Here is a 25,645-nt window from a genome sequence, read left to right on the forward strand (position 1 = left end):
ATATTTTCGTGTGGTATTTATGGTTGTATTCTAGTTTTCCTGGTCTCATTTTATAGAATGGAAGACATATTACAGAAATTGAGATGATTTTGATTGGTTTTACAATGAAAAGTACCTTGAAATTAGTTCAAAGCAGCAGAAATGTTCGATTTTTGTCAAAGTTCAAAAGTAAACAAATCATTTCACGCGTCCAATACACGTCAACTGGTGAGTCTAATATTCTTTCACAAGTGTGCTGATATAATTTATACCATTTCTACACTAATGCAGTAGTCAGCATAACAGTAAATCTTCTATTTTTTGTGAGAATAAAAATTCAAAGTGGAAAGAAAAAAAATATAACAGAGGCCTGGGGATGTGACTAATGAACAGAGGAAATGTTATTTTAGTGCTAGGAATGTCTGTCTTGTTTATTCTGGACCCTATTTGGAAATTGGCATCTTTTGAAATTTGTGTGAAATTGGCAAAATTGCTAAGTTCTGACCACTTTATTGGATAGTTGAAATCATGAAATGGGTGGTTTCTTGTACTCATTCCATAGAAAAAATAGAGTTCTAATGAAATAGTTATGATTTTTGTCAACTAGTACAGTGAAATTGACTGAAAATAGGGCTCAAAGTGGGCGAAATCACCGATGCATAAATAAAGTGGTCAGAAATTCGCAATTTGGCCAGTTTCACGCAAATTAAAAAATATGCGAATTTCAAAATATTGTCCAGAATGAACAATGCAGACATTCCTGGCTCTAAAATAACATTTTCTTTGTTCATCAGTCATGTCTCCAGGCCACTCTGATATTACTCTTGCTTTCTGTTTTGAATTTTTATTGAAACAAAAAACAGAAGATTTACTATTATGCAGACAGACTACTGCAATATTGTAATAATTATATAAATAATGTCAACCTATTCATGACTGCATATTAGAATGGCTAGTTGGACATTTATTGGACAATGATGTCATTTGTTTACTCTTGAACATCAGCAAAAATCAAACATTTCCCCAATTTTGAGCTCCATTTCAAGGTTCTTTTCATAGTAAAACCAAACAAAATCACCTCCTTTTCTATAACATGTTTTCCATTCTATCAAATGTGGCTACGAAAAAATGAATATAATCATAAAAACTATACGAAAATACACCTCAAAGTTGGCGTTTTAATCCAAAAACACGGTCTTTTTTTTTTTTTTCTCATTATGCACTGCTTGCTGCAGAATTTTTTTTATACTGCACACACTGACCACACAGACCCATTCTCTCACATGTGGGTCTACCAGCTTTCTCCTACTTGATTTGAACCCACTAGAATTTTTGAGTACAGTGGTCCCTCGTTTTTCGTAATCAATCCGTTCCTGGAGCCGTTACTATAAACAAAATTACGATTTCCGAATCAATTTTCCCCATAAGAAATAATGTAAATACAGTTAATCCGTTCCTGACACCCAGAAGTATTAAAACAAAAAACTTTTTTACATGAAATATACATGTAGTACATAAACAATACAGTGGGAAATGATGAATGAAACATTAACAGCATAACACTTACCTTTATTGGAGATTCTTCTTAGTGTATGGGAGACTGGAGGAGGAGGAGGAGAGAGTGGATTGTTTATAGTTTGGAAGGGGAATCCCCTTCCATCAACACCTCAGGTACCATTTGCTTTTCTGGGGTTGCTTCTCTTCTCTGTTTCTTAATGCCACTAGGACCACCTTGAGAGTCACTGGAGTCCTGTCTCGCAAAATAACTGTGGAGAGAGCTCTGTTTCTGGCGTCTCTTTAACACTTCCCTAAAATGGCCCAAGACTTTGTCACTGTACATGTTGCCAACCTGGCTTGCAACAACCTTGTTAGGGTGATGTTTCTCCATAAAGCTTTCCAGGAAGAGCAACACATCGCAGCTCAGAATCTTGCTGCAGAGGAGGAGGAAGAGAGATGGAAGAAGGTGCCTTCTTCAGAAATTAGAGAGATTTTTACTATGTGGGGTAAGATTTACCTGGAGTTTACCTGGAGAGAGTTTCGGGGGTCAACGCCCCCGCGGCCCGGTCTGTGACCAGGCCTCCTGGTGGATCAGCCCCTGATCAACCAGGCTGTTGCTGCTGGCTGCACGCAAACCAACGTACGAGCCACAGCCCGGCTGATCAGGAACTGACTTCTGGACAAGCACCTAAAGTCAGTTCCTGATCAGCCGGGCTGTGGCTCGTACGTTGGTTTGCGTGCAGCCAGCAGCAACAGCCTGGTTGATCAGGGACTGATCTACCAGGAGGCCTGGTCACAGACCGGGCCGCGGGGGCGTTGACCCCCGAAACTCTCTCCAGGTAAACTCCAGGTAAATCTTACCCCACATAGTAAAAATCTCTCTAATTTCTGAAGAAGGCACCTTCTTCCATCTCTCTTCCTCCTCCTCTGCAGCAAGATTCTGAGCTGCGATGTGTTGCTTTTCCTGCTGAAGCTCTTGCAGCTCCTCAGTGGTGAGCTCTTCATTGTGGTCTTCCACCAATTCTTCCACATCCTCCAAACTCACATCCAACCCCATGGAACTCCCCAGTGCCACAATTTATTTTACAACAGACATAGGCTCATTAGGGTCAGTCCCAAATCCTTGAAAATCCCTCTTGTCGACACAATCTGGCCACAATTTTCTCCAGGCAGAGTTCAAAGTCCTGGTAGTCACTCCCTCCCAAGCCATACCTATAAGGGTTATGCAATGGAGGATGCTGAAGTGTTCTCTCCAAAATTCCCTTAGGGTCAAGTGAGTGTCTGTGGTCACAGTCAAGCACCTGTAAAACATTGCTTTTGTGTAGAGTTTTTTAAAGTTTGCAATGACCTACTGGTCCATGGGTTGGAGGAGAGGAGTGGTATTCGGGGGCAAGAACTTTACTGTGATGAACCCAAACTCCTCGAAAATTAGGTCATCCAAGTTTGGAGGATGAACAGGTGCATTGTACATTACTAGCAAGCACTTGAGATCCAATTTCTTTTCCAGGAGATACTCCTTCACACTAGAGCCAAACACTTCATTGAACCACTCAACGAAAATTTACCTCATGACCCATGCCTTACTATTAGATTTCGAAAACGCACACAATTTACTCTTCATAACATTGTTTTTCCTGAACACTGGGATTTTCAGAATGGTACACTAGTAATGGCTTCACTTTGAAATCCCCACTAGCATTAGCACAGAACATTAGCGTCAGCCTGTCTTTCATATTCTTGTGTCCTGGCATTGCCTTTTCCTCTTGTGTAATGAAGGTCCTCTTTGGCATTTTCTTCCAAAAGAGGCCTGTTTTGTCACAGTTGAACACTTGTTAAGGTTTCAGTCCTTCAGCCTCTATGTACTCCTGGAATTCATGCACGTATTTTTCAGCCGCCTTGTGGTCTGAACTGGCAGCCTCACCATGCCTTACCACACTGTGTATGCCAGTACGGTTCTTAAATCTTTCATGCCAGCCTTTGCTGGCCTTAAATTCACTCACATCACCACTATTTGCAGGCAATTTCTTTACCAAATCTTCATGCAACTGCCTAGCCTTTTCACAAATAATCGAAGTCATAAGAGTATCTCCTGCTAATTGTTTCTCATTCATCCACACCAATAATAACTTCTCAACCTCTTTCAGTACTGGTGATCTCATTTTTGTCAGCATAGTTACTCCCTTTGCAACAACAGCGTCCTTTATTCTTGGCCACTATGGAACATAAGGTTGTGTAGGGTTTCTTATACATCCTGGACAGTTCGGTCACACTTGTACCACTTTCATATTGTTCAATGATGGTTTTCTTAAATTCAATCGTATTTCTCACCTTCTTTACCACAGGCTTGGCAGTAGGAGCTTTCTTTGGAGCCATGGTAGCTTATTTAGTACTTATTTCTTTCTTTCAACACATCGGCCATATCCCACCAAGGTGGGGTGGCCCAAAAGGAAAAACGAAAGTTTCTCCTTTTACATTTAGTAATATATACAGGAGAAGGTGTTACTAGCCCCTTGCTCCCGGCATTTTAGTTGCCTCTTACAACACGCATGGCGTACGGAGGAAGAATTCTGTTCCACTTTCCCATGGAGATAAGAGGAAATAAACAAGAACTAGAAAGATAATAGAAGAAAACCCAGAGGGGTATGTATATATACGCTTGTACATGTATGTGTAGTGTGACCTAAGTGTAAGTAGAAGTAGCAAGACGTACCTGAAATCTTGCATGTTCGTGAGACAGAAAAAAGGACACCAGCAATCCTACCATCATGTAAAACAATTACAGGCTTTCGTTTTACACTCACTTGGCAGGACGGTAGTACCTCCCTGGGCGGTTGCTGTCTACCAACCTACTACCTAGGATTTAGTACTTGCAAGCACTAAAATAAATGGAATATTATGAGATATTTCGCTAGAGCACATGAGGTGACCTTCGCTCACTAGTAAACAATGCCAGACTGGCTGCCGCCCCGGCTCACGCCGTGGTTACGCATCCCGGACAAACTACGACTCGCGAGTCAACCTATGAAAAGCGAGTCCATGTTTATACGAAAATACCCCTATGATTGGCGAAATTTACGATTGCCGGGAACTACGAAAAGCGGGGGACCACTGTATATGTATGTCAAGCACATTGGTTCATAAGACGTATATATACGACCGAAACAGTCAAAGGATTAACCCTTTGACTGTCGCAACCCCCAATCCTGAGGTGTCTCCTGGTGTCGTAAAATTAAAAAAAAAAAATATTTTTTCTTATGAAATGATAGAGAATCTTTTCCCGATTGTAATGACACCAAAAAAACGAAATTTGATGGAAAACTGACGGAATTATGCTCTCGCGAAGTTAGCGACCTTGGCACTGTTTACAAATCGGTGATTTCGCCCACTTTGAGCCCTATTTTCGGCTAATTCCATTGTTCCAGTCGCCCAAACTCATAGCTATTTCTTTAGAACTCCATTTTTTCTATCGATTGAGTACAAGAAACTGCCCATTTACCGATTTCAACTACCTAATAATGTGGTCAGAAATTTGCAATTTGGCCAATTTCAAACAATGCAGACATTCCTGGCTCTAAAATAACATTTTCTTTGCTCATCAGTCATGTCTGCAGGCCCCTCTGATATTACTCTTGCTTTCTATTTTGAATTTTTATTCAAACAAAAAATAGAAGACTTACTATTATGCAGACTACTGCAGTACTGTAATAATTGTATAAATAACATCAACCCATTCATGACTACATATTAGAATGGCTAGTTGGACATGTATTGGACAATGGCATCATTTGTTTACTTTTGAACATTGGCAAAAATCAAACATTTCCCCTACTTTGAGCTCCATTTCTAGGTTCTTTTTATAGTAAAATCAATCAAAATCACCTCTATTTCTATAATATGTTTTCCATTCTATCAAATGAGACCAAGAAAACGAGAATACAACCATAAATACTATACGAAAATAGACCACAAAGTCGGCATTTTAATTAAAAACAAGGTCAGTTTTTTTTTTCTCATTATGCACTGCGTGCTCCAGGATTTTTTTGTATGGGGCACACTGACCACACAGACCCATTCTCTCACATGTGGGCCTACCAGCTTTCTCCTGCTTGATTTGAAGCCGCTAGAATTTATGAGTATATATACGTCAAACACGGTACCTTGTAAGACGTATATATACGGCCACGACAGTCAAAGGGTTAAAGGTCTCGACAGAGGAATATTCATAGGAATTATACCACTCTGTAATGTACTACTATATGTGTTGAGTAAGCTAATACTGAATTTGAAATCAAAATTAATACAAGATATAAGAATTTTCTGTCACAGATAAAATTGGAATTGATTTTACATGTATATTAAATATTGCTGATATGTTTACACTAGTTGAACAGCTTGCACATATATCATTTGTGCAATGTCCTTGGTATTTTTAATAAATAAATCCTTAAAAAAGGTCACTTAAAATACTAACATGATGTGTCAATTCTGTCCTGAAATTTTCTTTGTGTATTATCTATTGTTATTATGAGTATAAGTTGGTCATCACAGCAGTCTTCATTCTTTTTTTTTTTTTATCCTTAATTTTTTTTCCCTTCTTCATCTTCCTCATAGTCCACCTCCTTCTTCCTTATTCTCTTTGTCCTATTCTTGCTAATCCTCATGTAATCAAGTATTTTGTATTGCAGGTATACTATTTTGCACAAAAAGAGGCCACTGACTTACCAGCAGATGCCAGTGTGAAGGACAACACTCCTCCACGTAAAAAGAAAAAGAAGCATCGTCTGTGGTCCATGCACTGTAGGAAGATTCAGGTGTGTTACCAGTCATGATTAAATCAGTTTCCTGTGTTTTTCTATGTATTGTGTGAGTATACCCTGCCTGGCGTACAATGCCATGTAAAGAAGGCTGATTATCAGAGAACTGGTATAGATAAAGAAGGAAAACAAGTTACAATGAATGTGTAGAAAGAATTAGCAGTGTATGTTGACTTAAGAGAATGAAAAGTAGTACAGACAATTCCAGTAGATTTAGAATTCAAATTCTTGAAATAATATATTTAAAACAACCTTTGCGAAATATCAGATCAGTGAGACTAATGCCTATTTGGGCCAGCTGGCCACTAACAGCAGCCTGGTTAACTAGGCAGTTATGTCAGTCTGGTCTTTGGTAAGGGTAGAATGCCCAAAACTAGTTACAGGTATATGATCACCAGTAGTTTTGTACTTTCCTATGAATGTAATCCATCTCCTTTACAGCAAGAGATTACTGCCTTGATTATAACACACTAAGTTATACTGACAATTAATTAAAATTTGTTGTGGATTTTTTTTTTTTTTTTTTTTTTTTTTTTTTTTTTTTTTTTTTTTTTTTTTGTTAACACTGGCTATCTACCTTTGAAGTAGGGTGACCCGTAAAAGGAGAAACAGATAAATGGGTTAGGCTCTTGGAATGTTGGAGATTGAAATTGCTAAGTTTCACAGTATTGCAGGGGCTGAACTCAGCAGTAATAGCAAGAGCTGAAACATAAAATTATCAGTTACAGGAAGGCCACACTCACATGGCAGGTTAGGTTCCAGGCTACTCCCATAAAGTGAATCACACTTTTGTCATTTATAAATGCTTCATAGTGTGTTTACTTTATCATGTATTGAGTTAACAATAGAACCAGGCATGAAAAAGGAATAAAAAAGTAAAATACACATACAGTACATTCATTCATTACTTTAAAACATTTGTAGTCTTAACCTTTAAACTGCCCACACGTAGATCTACATTCACGTGAGGAGGGCTCCGAATGTTGATTTTTTTTTTCATTCCTTCAGAATTGGTGCAATAGGCCTGAGTCGCCCAGACATGAGAGAATGTGTCTACGCACTCAGTGTGCGCAGTATGAAAAACGTCGGGGACCACTTAGTACCTTGTGGGAGCACCAGTTCAACTGTGTGCCAGCTAGAGCAAATAGCATGGCAAACACCAGGGATTCACTGATGTCATGTCATATTAACACTCCCCTTTTAACCCTTAAACTATCCACACGTAGATATACGTTGACATGTGGCAGGCTCCGAACGTAGATCTACGTTTTTTTTATACATACTTTCAAATGGGGAAAATCAAGGTCGGAGCGTTACGCATGTGAACGTACATCTACGTTTGGACAGTTTAAGGGTCAAGAGGAAAGTTAAAATAGGTTAGATAAATACGTGAGTGGGTGCGAGTTGGACTTGACTAGCTTGTCCTACTAGGTCAGATGCCTTGCACCTTCCTTCAGTGGATGTGACCTGACTAGGTGGGTCATTGGTCTAAGCCAGGGGGTGACATAGATCTGCCTTACATGGGCCATTAGACATGCTGCAGTGTTCCTTCTTTCTTGTGTATTCGGCAAGCTGGCTGGCTGGCTTTGGCTGTCTTAGTCTGTATCTGTCTGTCTATATCTCTGTCTATCTCTGTCTCTCACATGTACACATAAGTACAGTTATTATACATAGTGTAAATTACTTAGGATAACCCAAAAATTCCAGGCAAAGTACTAAACAGTGTAGATATAAGACATAATAAACATGATGCAAGCAATAGCCGTGTCATGAATGGTTTCGAAAACCGACAAGTTGAAGACTTGAGACACTTGTGCAACATACGGGAATCTTTATTGAAGAAACATTTCGCCACACAGTGGCTTCATCAGTCCAATACAAAGTAGAAATGGGTAAGGAGAGGAGGAGTTTGAGGTAATCAGTCCCTCAACCTGGAATCGATGTGTTCATTTCATCACTCTTGTAGGAAGCATAGCATAGGGCCAGAGAGGTGGCTTATATACTGCAGTCAGATGAGTCGAAGCAAGAGGAGGCGGGATCACAGTGGGACTGAGGGACTGATTACCTCAAACTCCTCCTCTCCTTACCCATTTCTACTTTGTATTGGACTGATGAAACCACTGTGTGGCGAAATGTTTCTTCAATAAAGATTCCCGTATGTTGCACAAGTGTCTCAATTCTTCAACTTGTCAGTTTTCGAAACCATTTATCACATCTGTCAGACACTGCAACATCATGGGATCTTGGTACAAAGACTTCAACGCTTGTCCAACCTTTGGACGATGACCTACTTACACTAGTGGCAGGCCCCACTGTGATCCCGCCTCCTCCTGCTTCAACTCATCTCACCGCAGTATATAAGCCACCTCACTGGCCCTTTGCTGTACTTCCTACAAGAGTGATGGACTGAACACATCGATTCCAGGCTGAGGGACTGATTACCTCAAACTCCTCCTCTCTTTACCCATTTCTACTTTGTATTGGACTGATGAAGCCACTGTGTGGCGAAACGTTTCTTCAATGAAGATTCCCGTATGTTGCACAAGTGTCTCAGTTCTTCAATAGCAGTGTCACTTGCTCAGCAGTCAGGGAGCTGCTCATAAACCAGAAACCAACAGGTTTACCAGCTGCTCCCTGAGACAGAGACAGACAGATGGAAAGACAGGCAGACAGATAAACAAATTGATAGATAGATAGGCAGATAGACAGACATGTTTCTGTACAACAGCTAAAACAAATAAAGTCAGGGTTCCCTGCAGCAACGCACATTCATCATATATCACTGGCTGTCACCAGTTATCTCGTTTGTCATAACACCATTCTTCAAGGAGTTTAATATATATACTCCAGCATGTCAAAAACATTGCAAAGACCTATAATTACTTTGTATATATTTCTAGACAATAGTAAATGACCCAGGCAGGTGAAAATGTTCACCAGTCGGTGTGATTGTTACTACACCTACCATCTTGACTTACGACCTGCTCGATATATGTCCACTCGACTTAGGACCGTGCATCTGGCAGCTGGGCTGGGCCGGCTGATGCATACCGCTGTACAATATTAGACGATACTCGCGGCGGCAGTGTGCCATGCAGGCAGCATCGGTTTGAGTAACCCTGCGCTATCAGCAGCATCATACTGTATTAACTGTTCTAACTGGTCAGTAAATTTCACCATGGCCTCTAAGAGGAAGTCTGAATCTTGTACTGGAGATTGTGGCAAGAAAGGCTCTTACTCTCGAACTCTATTTGTTTTCACTGTTGGACATAAACCTGTCTGTATCTGTCTACCTGTATATCTGTGTGTCTCTGTATCTGTCTGTCTGTCTATCTGTGTCTGTTTATCTGTCTTTGTCTTTCTGTCTACCTGTGTCTGTCTTTCTGTCTGCTTGTCTGTCTCAGAGCCACTCATTAAGAGTGTAATTGGTCTTGAAGACACCATATTAATAATGATAATAACACAGTAATAATCACTCTGAGGAACATTAAATGTGCATAAAACGTTAAAGTTTTTCTTCTTCTCTTTTTTAGTAAATGTCTACAGGAGAAGGGGTTACTAGCCCATTGCTCCCGGCATTTTAGTCGCCTCATACGACACGCATGGCTTACAGAGGAAAGATTCCTTTCCACTTCCCCATGGACAATAGAAGAAATAAAGAAGAACAAGAGCTATGTAGAAAAAGGAGAAAAACCTAGATGTATGTGCATGTCTGTGAAGTGTGACCAAAGTGTAAGTTGGAGTAGCAAGATATCCCTGTTATCTAGCGTGTTTATGAGACAGAAAAAGACACCAGCAATCCTACCATCATGCAAAACAGTTACAGGTTTCTGTTTCACAGTCATCTGGCAGGACAGTAGTACTTCCCTGGGTGGTTGCTGTCTACCAACCTACTACCTGGGAAGTACAGTGCCTGCACTCTGAAGGAGGGGTGTTAATGTTGCAGTTTAAAAACTGTAGTGTAAAGCACCCTTCTGGCAAGACAGTGATGGAGTGAATGATGGTGAAAGTTTTTCTTTTTCGGGCCACCCTGCCTTGGTGGGAATCGGCCAGTGTGATAATAATAAAAATAAAAACGTTAATATAGACATTTTGCTTAATTCATCTATGATTTTTTTTTTTTCAAAATTGTATAATAAACATGCTATGTAACATGTAAACATATAAATTAACAATTATGAGATGTTTTTCTGGTCGGCTCGACAAAGTGAAAAAAAACCATTAGTGTCCGGGCCGGTAACAACAACAACTAGTTTGTTTACGAAACTCGCGAACCTTCTACACTCTCATTTTCTCTCTCTCGTTTATTCATTTAATTTTGATTGCTCACCTCTCTCTCTACATTAAGACTACAGATATTTTAAGGTAAGTAATAAGTGAACATGATTATTATATTATAGTTTAATAATAATATTATTATTAATATTATTACATACGTCCTCGAAAGGGTTGGAAAGAGGGGGTAAAGGAGGTTTTGTGGGTGAGGAGCTTGGACTTCCAGCAAGCGTGCATGAGCGTGTTAGATAGGAGTGAATGGAGACGAATGATACTTGGGACCTGACGATCTGTTGGAGTGTGAGCAGGGTAATATTTAGTGAAGGGATTCAGGGAAACTGGTTATTTTCATATAGTCGGACTTGAGTCCTGGAAATGGGAAGTACAATGCCTGCACTTTAAAGGAGGGGTTTGGGATATTGGCAGTTTGGAGGGATATGTTGTGTATCTTTATGCGTATATGCTTCTAAACTGTTGTATTCTGAGCACCTCTGCAAAAGCAGTGATAATGTGTGAGTGTGGTGAAAGTGTTGAATGATGATGAAAGTATTTTCTTTTTTGGGGATTTTCTTTCTTTTTTGGGGTCACCTTGCCTCGGTGGGAGATGGCCGACTTGTTGAAAAAAAAAAAATTATTGTAATAATAATAATAATTATTATTTTTTATTTATTTTTTTTTATTAACACACTGGCCGATTCCCACCAAGGCAGGGTGGCCCGAAAAAAGAAAAACTTTCACCATCATTCACTCCATCACTGTCTTGCCAGAAGGGTGCTTTACACTACAGTTTTTAAACTGCAGCATTAACACCCCTCCTTCAGAGTGCAGGCACTGTACTTCCCATCTCCAGGACTCAAGTCCGGCCTGCCGGTTTCCCTGAATCCCTTCATAAATGTTACTTTGCTCACACTCCAACAGCACGTCAAGTATTAAAAACCATTTGTCTCCATTCACTCCTATCAAACACGCTCACGTATGCCTCCTGGAAGTCCAAGCCCCTCGCACACATAACCTCCTTTATCCCCTCCCTCCAACCTTTCCTAGGCCGACCACTATCCCGCCTTCCTTCCACTACAGACTGATACACTCTTGAAGTCATTCTGTTTCGCTCCATTCTCTCTACATGTCCGAACCACCTGAACAACCCTTCCTCAGCCTTCTGGACAACAGTTTTGGTAATCCCACACTTCCTCCTAACTTCGAAACTACGAATTCTCTGCATTATATTTACACCACACATTGCCCTCAGACATGACATCTCCACTGCCTCCAGCCTTCTCCTCGCTGCAACATTCATCACCCATGCTTCACACTCTTATAAGAGCGTTGGTAAAACTATACTCTCATACATTCCCCTCTTTGCCTCCAAGGACAAAGTTCTTTGTCTCCACAGACTCCTAAGTGCACCGCTCACCCTTTTCCCCTCATCAATTCTATGATTCACCTCATCTTTCATAGACCCATCCGCTGACACGTCCACTCCCAAATATCTGAATACATTCACCTCCTCCATACTCTTTCCCTCCAATCTGATATCCAATCTTTCATCACCTAATCTTTTTGTTATCCTCATAACCTTACTCTTTCCTGTATTCACTTTTAATTTTCTTCTTTTGCATACCCTACCAAATTCATCCACCAACCTCTGCAACTTCTCTTCAGAATCTCCCAAGAGCACAGTGTCATCAGCAAAGAGCAACTGTGACAACTCCCACTTTATGTGTGATTCTTTATCTTTTAACTCCATGCCTCTTGCCAAGACCCTCACATTTACTTCTCTTACAACCCCATCTATAAATATATTAAACAACCACGGTGACATCACACATCCTTGTCTAAGGCCTACTTTTACTGGGAAATAATCTCCCTCTTTCCTACATACTCGAACTTGAGCCTCACTATCCTCGTAAAAACTCTTCACTGCTTTCAGTAATCTACCTCCTACACCATACACCTGCAACATCTGCCACATTACCCCCCTATCCACCCTGTCATATGCCTTTTCCAAATCCATAAATGCCACAAAAACTCTTTAGCCTTATCTAAATACTGTTCACTTATATGTTTCACTGTAAACACCTGGTCCACACACCCCCTACCTTTCCTAAAGCCTCCTTGTTCATCTGCTGTCCTATTCTCCGTCTTGCTCTTAATTCTTTCAATAATAACTCTACCATACACTTTACCAGGTATACTCAACAGACTTCTCCCCCTATAATTTTTGCACTCTCTTTTGTCCCCTTTGCCTTTGTACAAAGGAACTATGCATGCTCTCTGCCAATCCCTAGGTACCTTACCCTCTTCCATACATTTATTAAGTAATTGCACCAACCACTCCAAAACTATATCCCCACCTCCTTTTAACATTTCTATCTTTATCCCATCAATCCCGGCTGCCTTACCCCCTTTCATTTTACCTACTGCCTCATGAACTTCCCCCACACTCACAACTGGCTCTTCCTCACTCCTACAAGATGTTATTCCTCCTTGCCCTATACTCGAAATCACAACTTCCCTACCTTCATCAACATTTAACAATTCCTCAAAATATTCCCTCCATCTTCCCAATACCTCTACTCTCCATTTAACCCTTTGAGGGTTTCGGACGTACTAGTATGGCTTACGCGCAGGGTTTTTTGACGTACTAGTACGCATAAATTCTAGCGCCGTCAAATCTCGCAGGAAAAGGCTGGTAGGCCTAGATGTGAGAGAATGGGTCTGTGTGGTCGGTGTGCGCAGTAGAAAAAAAATCTGGGACCCAGTGGTGCATTGTGGGAATGCCATCTTAGTAAACAATGTCCACCATGCCTCGCGGTGAGAAGCTCCTCGCTCCTCGGCGAATTGGGATACTTTTGTTCCCCAGTGACAGTTCTAATACAGATGGAAGCGCCAGTGATGATGGGTTTCAATGTTTTGGTGAGGTTTTGACTGAAACTAATGATCATAATATCGGTAATAGTGAGGAAAACCCAGACGACCCTCAGCCTTCCACCTCTGGTGCTGGGCTGTCTTGTTCACGTTCAGTTGTACCAGAATCCAAGAGGAAACTTCTATTTTCCCAAATCCCAGACTCAGATGAGAGCATGTGTGATGATAGTGATAGTGAATATGAATTACAAGCTCTTCAAACTAGTTCCAGTAGTGATAGTGACGTGCAATATTCCCCAGTGAAGCGTCAGTATATACGACGATATATGCGCTCTGGTAGTGTGCCATATGCTATTCCAAGGGGAAGCAGTGCATCTCGGAGTACATCCCGTGGCTGTACAACAGGAACAGACAGTGAAAATGACGATGATGCTGTTGCAATTGGGATGGAAAATGTGCGTGGTGGTAGGGGTGCTGGCGGTGAGGCACCAGCAGTGGGCCATGTTGCCACCCACACTGCTGCCTCAGCTGATCTACAACAAAGGCCACCATCCCCCACCCACCCACCACACCAGCCTCCACAACCACAACCTCCACAATCACAACCTCCACAACCACAACCACCTGCCATTGTCCAGTACCCACCAGCAGACCGCACCTGGGATTGGCAGGAAGCTGTCAATTTTGTTCCAAATCCCCACCAGTTTGATGACAGCCAAAGTGGAATACGGCCATCTTGTACACTTGGGAACAATGCCACTGAACTGGAATGTTTCGAGTTATTCTTTGACGAACCCCTGATGGAAAGTATTGTCATGGAAAGCAACACATACTATGAGTACACCATGGCAAACACATTACTTTCACCAAAATCACGTCTACACCAGTGGAAGGAGGCATCTGTGGCTGAGATGTATCTTTTCTTTGCCACAATAATGCTTATGCCACATGTGTATAAGCACAAAGTGAAATCATACTGGTCAACAGACTGCCTGATTGCAACCCCAGGTTTCAGTGATATAATGCCAGTGAATCGATTTGTGCTAATGTTACGTATGCTTCACTTCTCAGACAAAACCAGGCCTGACAGAACTGACAGGTTATATAAAATTAGGAACGTGTTTGTGTATCTGAAAGAGAAATTCAATACACATTTTTATCCCTTCAGGAAGCTTGTAATTGACGAGTCTTTGATTCTGTTCAAAGGAACTCTCTCTTTCAAGCAGTACATACCAAGCAAGAGGAAACGCTTTGGTATAAAGTTGTTTGTGCTTTATGATTGTTACAGTGGTCTGGTATTGGATATTATTGTGTACACTGGAAGTTATACATTGCAAAATACAGTGGACCCTCGACCAACGATGGCATCGATTAACGATAAATCCGACTAGCGATACATTTTAACGCAAAATTTTTGCCTCGACTAGCGCTAAAAAACTCGACCTACACTATTTGTTCCGTCAGACGCGTCCACTTCTGGCCAGTGTTTACAAGCCAGCCAGCCACCGCGGTCGCTTCCAAGCATACAGTCGGAACATTTCATATTATCACAGCCTTTTTAGTGATTGCACCTGCAAAATAAGTCACCATGGGCCCCAAGAAATCTTCTAGTGCCAACCCTACAGCAAAAAGGGTGAGAATTACTATGGATATGAAGAAAGAGATCATTGCTAAGTATCAAAGTGGAGTGCGTGTCTCCGAGCTGGCCAGGTTGTACACAAAACCCCAATCAACCATCGCTACTATTGTGGCCAAGAAAACAGCAATCAAGGAAGCTGTTCTTGCCAAAGGTGCAACTATGCTTTCGAAACTTAGATCGCAAGTACTCGAAGATGTTGAGAGACTGTTATTGGTGTGGATAAACGAAAAACAGATAGCAGGAGATAGCATCTCTCAAGCGATCATATGTGAAAAGGCTAGGAAGTTGCATGACGATTTAATGAAAAAAATGCCAGCAACTAGTGGTGATGTGAGTGAATTTAAAGCCAGCAAAGGTTGGTTTGAGAGATTTAAAGGGAAGGGAAGTAACCCCGGAAAAGGACTTGCCACCTCAAGTCCTAATGGAAGGGGATTCCCCTTCTAAACACTAAGACCATCAACACTCTCCCCTCCTCCCATCCCAACAATCATCACCAGATCTTCAATAAAGGTAAGTGTCATGTAACTGTGCATGTCATCTTCAGTTTGTGTGTATTAAAATTAATATTTCATGTGGTAAAAACAATTTTTTTTTCATACTTTGGGGTGTCCTACACGGATTAATTTGATTACTATTATTTCTTATGGGGAAAATTAACTTGACTAACGATAATTTTGACTAACGATGACCTCTCAGGAACGGATTAATAGCGTTAGTCGAGGGGTCCACTGTACCAGGAAGTTATTGGGCATCTCAGGTGATGTGGTTAGAACAATGATAGAACCATACTTTGGTAAGGGGCATATATTATATACAGATAACTGGTACACAAGCCCCTCACTCAGTGATTTTTTGCCAGTGAACGTGACAGATGTGTGTGGCACAGTGCGTGCAAATCGGAAACATATGCCCATGTTTGACGCTGGCACTCGTAGAGGTGAGGTGCAGGCGTTTGCTGCCAATGACATCATGGCATTTCGGTGGCATGACAAACGAGATGTCACACTGTTGTCATCAGTTCACCCTAATGAAATGGCAATAGTGGCAGGCAGCATAGAGAGAGCAATGAACCCATTCTAAAACCTGCAGCTGTGATTGATTACCCTTCAACATGCGTTCAGTGGACAAATGTGACATGCAGATTGGGTTTGCTGATTGTGTTCGCAAGAGTTATAAGTGGTACATCAAACTGTTTTTCCATCTTCTGGACATTTCCATTCTCAATGCTTATAATATGTATAAGATGAGGACCAGAAACAAACCACAGTACGGTGAATTCTGTTTGTCTGTCATCAGACAAATAGTATTCAAGTACCAAGGAACAGCACCTGCAATTGACCGCCCACCAAATTATCAACAACTACCTGCTTGTCTGAAGCATGGTGATCACTTCCTGGTAAAACTGCCTGCTACAGCTTTCAAGAAAAAAGGCTCAGAAGAGGTGTTATGTCTGTGCACATACAAAAGAACGCCCACAACAACACAGAGACACTCGTTTTATGTGTGAGGAGTGCAAAACTCCACTGTGCATGACACCATGTTTCAAAGAGTTCCACAGGCTGCAGAACTTCTAGAAACATTCCCTGTGACTGTATATGTGTATATAAAATATAGAAAAATAGTAATAAACAACATTTCATATCGTTTGTTTGTGTAAATATTTTCTATAAACAAAATAATGACAACAGTGTTTACGCCCTTATTGTGTAGTATTGAAAAAGAAATAACTTACAAAATAATGATCATGTTGGCCTCAGAGGCCATAAAAGCTACTCAGAAAAAGAAAAATTGAAAAATAATTGAAAATAGTACATAAAAAAGTAAATAGAAAAATACCGGGTGACGGCAATCGGCGCTGTTACCACATGTTGTTCAGTTTTGACAAAATTCACGCCTCCATATCTCGGTAAGTATTGATGGTAAAAATTTTTTTTTTAGCCTATAATGTTTAGAAAAAAAAAACTATTTTTTTCATAAGAAAAAAATAATTTTTTTTTTTGAAATTTGGCCAACCCTGAGAACGAGTTTCTGAGAGGGCCTGTCGACCCGCAAAGGGTTAATAACTCTCCTCTCCTATTTTTAACTGACAAATCCATTTGTTCTCTAGGCTTCCTTAACTTGTTAATCTCACTCCAAAACTTTTTCTTATTTTCAACAAAATTTGTTGATAACATCTCACCCACTCTCTCATTTGCTCTCTTTTTACATTGCTTCACCACTCTCTTAACCTCTCTCTTTTTCTCCATATACTCTTCCCTCCTTGCATCACTTCTACTTTGTAAAAACTTCTCATATGCTAACTTTTTCTCCCTTACTACTCTCTTTACATCATCATTCCACCAATCGCTCCTCTTCCCTCCCGCACCCACTTTCCTGTAACCACAAACTTCTGCTGAACACTCTAACACTACATTTTTAAACCTACCCCATACCTCTTCGACCCCATTGCCTATGCTCTCATTAGCCCATCTATCCTCCAATAGCTGTTTATATCTTACTCTAACTGCCTCCTCTTTTAGTTTATAAACCTTCACCTCTCTCTTCCCTGATGCTTCTATTCTCCTTGTATCCCATCTACCTTTTACTCTCAGTGTAGCCACAACTAAAAAGTGATCTGATATATCTGTGGCCCCTCTATAAACATGTACATCCTGAAGTCTACTCAACAGTCTTTTATCTACCAATACATAATCCAACAAACTACTGTCATTTCGCTCTACATCATGTCTTATATACTTATTTATCCTCTTTTTCTTAAAATATGTATTACCTATGACTAAACCCCTTTCTATACAAAGTTCAATCAAAGGGCTCCCATTATCATTTACACCTGGCACCCCAAACTTACCTACCACACCCTCTCTAAAAGTTTCTCCTACTTTAGCATTCAGGTCCCCTACCACAATTACTCTCTCACTTGGTTCAAAGGCTCCTATACATTCACTTAACATCTCCCAAAATCTCTCTCTCTCCTCTACATTCCTCTCTTCTCCAGGTGCATACACGCTTATTATGACCCACTTTTCGCATCCAACCTTTACTCTAATCCACATAATTCTTGAATTTACACATTCATATTCTCTTTTCTCCTTCCATAACTGATCATTCAACATTACTGCTACCCCTTCCTTAGCTCTAACTCTCTCAGATACTCCAGATTTAACTCCATTTATTTCCCCCCACCGAAACTCCCCTACCCCCTTCAGCTTTGTTTCGCTTAGGGCCAGGACATCCAACTTCTTTAAATTCATAACATCAGCAATCATCTGTTTCTTGTCATCCGCACTACATCCACGCACATTCAAGCATCCCAGTTTTATAAAAATTTTCTTCTCATTTTTAGTAAATGTCTACAGGAGAAGGGGTTACTAGCCCATTGCTCCCGGCATTTTAGTCACCTCATACGACACGCATGGCTTACAGAGGAAAGATTCTTTTCCACTTCCCCATGGACAATAGAAGAAATAAAGAAGAACAAGAGCTATTTAGAAAAAGGAGAAAAAAAAACCTAGATGTATGTATATATATATATATATATATATATATATATATTATAGGTAGTAGGTTGGTAGACAGCAACCGCCCTGGGAGGTACTACCGTCCTGCCAAGTGAGTGTAAAACGAAAGCCTGTAATTGTTTTACATGATGGTAGGATTGCTGGTGTCCTTTTTTCTGTCTCATGAACATGCAAGTTTTCAGGTACGTCTTGCTACTTCTACTTACACTTAGGTCCCACTACACATACATGTACAAGCACATATATACACACCCCTCTGGGTTTTCTTCTATTTTCTTTCTAGTTCTTATTCTTGTTTATTTCCTCTTATCTCCATGGGGAAGTGGAACAGAATTCTTCCTCCGTAAGCCATGCGTGTTGTAAGAGGCGACTAAAATGCCGGGAGCAAGGGGCTAGTAACCTCTTCTCCTGTATATATTACTAAATGTAAAAGGAGAAACTTTCGTTTTTCCTTTTGGGCCACCCCGCCTCGGTGGGATACGGCCGGTGTGTTGAAAGAAAGAAAGATATATATATATACATATATGTATGTGCGTGTCTGTGAAGTGTGACCAAAGTGTAAGTAGGAGTAGCAAGATATCCCTGTTATCTAGCGTGTTTATGAGACAGAAAAAGAAACCAGCAATCCTACCATCATGCAAAACAGTTACAGGCTTCTGTTTCAGTCATCTGGCAGGACGGTAGTACTTCCCTGGGTGGGTGCTGTCTACCAACCTACTACCTATTATTATTATTATTATTATTAATTTATTGCACTGGAGCACAGATCCACTGTATAGCACTGTCTGGTTTTTTGGGTTATCCTAGGTAATTTATGCTATGTATGATAACTTTACATTTGTGTACCAGAGATAGATAAATAGATACAGATAGAGAGACAGCCAAAATCAGTCAGCCAGGTAGCCAACCAACCAACCACCCACCAACCCACGAGGCCAGCTAGCTAGCCAGCCAGCCGGATATGTATTACACATGTTCCAGAGTTGTTTCTCTTTACTTAGGACATAGGTTATAGGACATTCTGGCAGGATGACACTACCAGTGGTATTCTCCCATTCCACTGTGTCGACAATACTTAACCCTTTGACTGTCGCGGCCGTATATTTACGTCTTACGAGGTACCGTGTTTGACGTATATATACTCATAAATTCTAGCGGCTTCAAATCAAGCAGGAGAAAGCTGGTAGGCCCACATGTGAGAGAATGGGTCTGTGTGGTCATTGTGCACCATATAAAAAAAATCCTGGAGCACGCAGTGCATAATGAGAAAAAAAAACTGACTGTTTTTTTTTAATTAAAATGCCGACTTTGTGGTCTATTTTTGTATAGTATTTATGGTTGTATTCTAGTTTTCTTGGTCTCATTTGATAGAATGGAAAACATATTATAGAAATAGAGGTAATTTTGATTGATTTTACTATAAAAAGAACCTAGAAATGGAGCTCAAAGTAGGGGAAATGTTTGATTTTTGCCAATGTTCGAAAGTAAACAAATGATGTCATTGTCCAATAAATGTCCAACTAGCCATTCTAATATGCAGTCAAGAATGGGTTGATGTTATTTATACAATTATTACAGTATTGCAGTAGTCTGCATAATAGTAAGTCTTCTATTTTTTGTTTGAATAAAAATTCAAATTAGAAAGCAAGAGTAATATCAGAGGGGCCTGGAGACATGACTGATGAACAAAGAAAATGTTATTTTAGAGCCAGGAATGTCTGCATTGTTCATTCTGGACCTTATTTTGAAATTGTCATATTTTTTAATTTTCGTGAAATTGGCCAAATTGCAAATTTCTGACCACATTATTGGGTAGTTGAAATCAGTAAATGGGCAGTTTCTTGTACTCAATCGATAGAAAAAATGGAGTTCTAAAGAAATAGCTATGAGTTTCGTCGATTGGAACAACGGAATTAGCCGAAAATAGGGCTCAAAGTGGGCGAAATCGCCGATTTGTAAATATCGCCGAGGTCGCTAACTTCGCGAGTGCATAATTCCATCAGTTTTCCATCAAATTTCGTTTTTTTTTTTTTAAATTTTGCGACACCAGGAGACACCTCAGGATTGGGGGTTGCGACAGTCAAGGGGTTAGAGATAACAGTAACGTGATACTGTATGAGGTGTAAAATTTACTTAAATGATTAAAATATATCAATAGTAAATTATGGGAAAAAGAATGAAATAATGATTGTACATTACAGTACTATGTAGGTAGTCTATATAGGAAAGGTTTGACATTATGCCCTACCCAGTATGTTGGCAAGTTTCAAAGGTTCAACTTACGTCCATTTTGACTTAAAACCATTTGGTCAGAACCAACCTTGGTTGTAAGTCAGATGGTACTTGTATTTGAGTACTATTTCAATATTAGTGTCAGAAAAAAAGATTGGCTATGAAATCACAGAACATAAAAATTATATAACTTAAAATAGCGAGAAAAAAAGGTAAATCGGCAACACTTCTGCAACTGGCAATACTGGATGTTGCCGTCAGATGAGCATCCAGAGCCAAATTCTCAGTCTTATATCTCAGTAAGTACTGGTCCTAATTTTTTTTTTTTTGTCTTATACCACACAGAAAATTCCCCTCTTTAACCCTTTGACTGTCGAAAGGCCCAATCCTGAAGTGTCTCCTGGTGTCGCAAAATATTCGAAAAAACAAAAAATTATTTTTTCTTATGAAAATGTTAAGATTATTTTTCTGATTGTTTTAGTCCCCAAAAAAAAAAAATTTCCCATCAGTACTTACCAAGATATAGAGTCCTGAAGTGTGCTGAAATTGATCTGTGAGCGGCAACAGCAGCGACTGCCGCTCACCCGGTAAACTGTGATTTACTTGTATTCGATGGTTTCTTGTTTTTTTTTCACTATTTTATTTTTTCACATAACTTTTGTGGCCTGCGAGACCAAATTATTGTGCAATGTTCAAATATACACACGTTGAATGTAACACAATTATAGCAAAAACACTTGTATCATTATAATGTTGCTAAAACTTGTTTACACAAACAAACAATGTAAACAAATGTTTATTACGATTGTTTTATAATATACAGTGGACCCCCGCATAACGTTGGCATCACATAGTGTTAAATCCGCATAGCGATACATTTTATCGCTAAAATTTTGCCTCGCATAGTGTTAAAAAATTTGCTCAACGCGATTCATCCGAGACACATCCATGCGGCCTGAGCCAGCCTCACTTGTTCTGCCAGTAGCATTGTTTACAAGCCAGCTTCCGCGGTAACGTTCAAACATACAATCGGAACATTTCGTATTATTACAGCCTTTTTATAGTGATTTCGCCTGAAAAATAAGTGACCATGGGCCCCAAGAAAGCTTCTAGTGCCAACACTACAGGAATAAGGATGAGAATTACTATGGAGATGAAGAAAGAGATCATTGCTAAGTATGAAAGTGAAGTGCGCGTCTCCGAGCTGGCCAGTTTGTATAGTAAACCCCAATCAACCATCGCTTCTATTGTGTCCAAGAGAACGGCAATCAAGGAAGCTGTTCTTGCCAAAGGTTTAACTGTGCTTTCGAAACAGAGATCGCAAGTGATAGAAGATGTTGAGAGACTGTTATTGGTGTGGATAAACGAAAAACAGATAGCAGGCGATAGCATCTCTCAAGCGATCATAAGTGAAAAGGGTAGGAAGTTGCACGAGGATTTAATTAGAAAAATGCCTGCAACTAGTGGCGATGCGAGTGAATTTAAGGCCAGCAAAGGTTGGTTTGAGAGATTTAAGAGGCGTAGTGGCATACATAGTGTGATAAGGCATGGTGAGGCTGCCAGTTCGGAGAGAGAAATTGAAGAAGTTGCCTACTTCAAAGCTTAAGGAAATCTGTGCAAAGTGGCTTGAAGTGCAAACCTTCATGGATGAAAATCACCCTCACACAGCTATTGCAAGCCGTGCTGGTGACTATTACACTGACACTGTTGTGAAACACTTTAGGAAAGTCATAAAGGAACGAGAAGTACAGGCCACTATGGACAGATATGTTGTGCGACAGAAGTCCAGTGACTCTGAAGCTGGTCCTAGTGGCATTAAAAGAAGAAGGGAAGCAACCCAGGAAAAGGACTTGACACCTCAAGTCCTAATGGAAGGGGATTCCCCTTCTAAACACTAAAACCATCCAGTCTCCCCTACTCCCATCCCATCAATCATCACCACATCTTCAATAAAGGTAAGTGTCATGTAACTGTGCATGTTTTCTTAGGTTAGTGTGTATTAAAATTCATATTTCATGTGGTAAAATTTTTTTTTTCATACTTTTGGGTGTCTTGCACGGATTAATTTGATTTCCATTATTTCTTATGGGGAAAATTAATTCGCATAACGATAATTTCGCATAACATTGAGCTTTCAGGAACGGATTAATGGAGTTATGCGGGGGTCCACTGTATATACATATGTACAGTCACGGGACACTTTTCTAGAAGTGCTGCAGCTTGTGGAGTTCTTTGAAACATGGGTATAAGCACAATGGTGTCTTACACTCCTCACATATAAAATAAGTGTGTCTGCATTTTTGTGGGCGTTTTGTGGTATGTCCACAGACAAAACACCTCTTCTGAGCATTTTTCTTGGCAGTGGTATGGGGTAGTGATCACCAGGCCTCAGACGAGAGGACATGTGTTGATAATTTCGTGGGCGCTGGTCTGTTGCAGGTGTTGTTTCTTGGTACTTGAATATTATTTGTCTGATGACTGACAAACAAAATTCACCATATTTGGGTTTCTTCTTGGTCTTCAACTTATACATATTATAAGCATTCAGCATGGAAATGTCAAGAAGATGGAAAAACAGTTTTATGTACCACTTATAACTCTTGCAAACACAGTCAGCAAACCCAATCTGCATGTCATATTTGTCCAGTAAGTGCATATTGAGGTTGTAATCCATCACAGCTGCAGGTTTTACAATGGGTTCATTGGTCTCTCTATTCTGCTTGCCAGTGTCTACCATTTCGTGTCGGTGAACTGATGTCAGCAGTGTGACATCACGTTTGTCATGCCACCGAAATGCCATGATGTCATTGGCAGCAAACACCTGCACTTCACCTCTACGACTGCCAGCATTGAACCTAGGCATATGTTTACGATTTCCATGCACTGTGCCACACACATCTGTCATGTTCACTCGCAAGAAATCACTGAGTATAGGGCTTGTGTACCTGTTGTCAGTATATAAAATATGCCCCTTACCAAGATATGGCTCCATCATTGTTCTAACCACATCACCAGAGATACCCAGTAACTTTCTGGTATCTTCCAATGTTTTACCGCCAGTGTACACAATTATATCCAAAACCAGACCAGTTTTGCAATCACACAGAACAAATAACTTTATACCAAAGCATTTCCTCTTGCTTGGTATATACTGCTTGAATGAGAGTCTTCCTTTGAACAAAATCAAAGACTTGTCAATAACAAGCTTCCTGAAGGGATAAAAATACATACAGCATTTTTGTTTCAGGTACATAAACACACGTCTGATCTTATATAACCTGTCGCTTCTGTCAGGCCTGGTTTTGTCTGAAAAGTGTAACATACGTAACAGTAACACAAATCTATTCACTGGTATAATGTCACTGAAAGCAGGGGTTGAAATCAGGCGGTCTGTCGCCCAGTATGTGTTGACACTATGCTTATACACATGTGGCATAAGCATTATTGTGGCAAAGAACAGATACATCTCTGCCACAGTTGTGTCCTTCCACTGGTGTAGGCGTGATCTTGGTGACAGAATAGTGTTTGCCATGGTATACTCATAGTATGTATTGCTTCCCCTGACAATAATGTCCATCAGGGGTTCATCGAAGAACAACTGAAAGCATTCCAGTTCAGTGGGATTGTTCCCAAGTGTACATGATGGCCGTATTCCACTTTGTCCTCCATCAAAGTCATGGGGATTGGGAACAAACTCGTCATCTTGCTGCCAATCCCAGATGCGGTCAGCTGGTGCATTCTGGATATTGTAATGTGGTTGTGGTTGTGCAGGTTGTGGTTGTGGTTGTGGGAGTGTGGGGTCGGGTGAGGCTGGTTGTAGTTGTGCAGAGTCAGCAGCGCGGGTAGTAGCGTGGCCTGCTGCTGGTGTCACATGACTCATGCCACCATCACTATCACCACCACCGCCTGCTGCCTCACTTGCATCATTGATACCCATCGTAACAATATCGTCATCTTCACTATCAGGACGTGGTGTAGGGCCACGGGATGTGCTCCGAGATGTACTCCTTCCTCTTGGAAGAGCATATGGCACACTACCAGACCGCATGTGACGTCGTATATACTGCCGCTTCACTGGGGAATATTCACCCTCACTGTCACAACTAGAAGTGCTTTCAATAACCTTGAAATCACTATCACTATCACTTGCACTGCTCACATCTGAGTCTTGTACACGGGCAAATAGTTTCCTCTTTCGTCCTGGTACAGGTGAACATGAACGAGCCGGCCCAGCACCAGAGGTGGAAGGTTGTGGGTCATCTGGGTTTTCATCACTAATTATGTTATCCTGGGTAATTTTTTCGGTCACACCTGCTTCAAAACCAGGGAATTCACTTTCACTGACACTATCATCACTGTTTGAGCTATCACTTGGGAACAAAAGACCTCCAATCCGCCGAGGAGTGAGGAACTTCTTACCGTGAGGCATGGTGAAAATGGACTACCAAGATGGCGTTCCCACAATGCACTGCTGAGTCCCAGATTTTTTCACAGGGTGCACACCGACCACTGAGACCCATTCTCTCTCGTGTAGGCCTACCAGCCCTCTCCCGCTTGATTTGAAGCCGCTAGAATTTATGCGTATAGATACGTCAAACACAGTATCTCCCATGACGTTTATATACGACCGCGACAGTCAAAGGGTTAACTTAAAAAAAAAAATTCATCTTTCAGAATATTCGGAGCACCGTACAGGTGAATGTAGTTCTGCGTTTGGACAGTTTAACCCTTAAACTGTTCAAACATAGATCTACGTTTGCATGCATAGTGCTCCGAACGTAGATCTATGTTTTAATTCTCGTTCCTTCAAATTTGGCGCAATA

At 40.6% G+C, this 25,645-nt stretch overlaps 1 protein-coding gene and 1 long non-coding RNA gene across 4 annotated transcripts in view; one reads left to right on the plus strand and one right to left on the minus strand.

Annotated features, from left to right (window-relative positions):
• Window positions 1-25,645, plus strand: part of E(z) (histone-lysine N-methyltransferase E(z)) — a 442,429-nt gene that overhangs the window by 370,962 nt on the left and 45,822 nt on the right. For all 3 annotated transcript variants that reach the window (XM_070090649.1, XM_070090671.1, XM_070090660.1), the window contains one exon: window positions 6,162-6,287. In XM_070090649.1, coding sequence (XP_069946750.1) covers window positions 6,162-6,287 — 126 coding nt within the window. The remainder of the gene's footprint in view (window positions 1-6,161; window positions 6,288-25,645) is intronic.
• LOC138853521 (uncharacterized) overlaps window positions 1-25,645 on the minus strand; it is a 200,757-nt gene that overhangs the window by 147,875 nt on the left and 27,237 nt on the right. The gene's annotated exons all lie outside the window — the stretch shown is intronic.

This window comes from Cherax quadricarinatus, chromosome 3 (genome assembly GCF_038502225.1).
Source record: "Cherax quadricarinatus isolate ZL_2023a chromosome 3, ASM3850222v1, whole genome shotgun sequence".
Classification (NCBI taxonomy): domain Eukaryota; kingdom Metazoa; phylum Arthropoda; class Malacostraca; order Decapoda; family Parastacidae; genus Cherax; species Cherax quadricarinatus.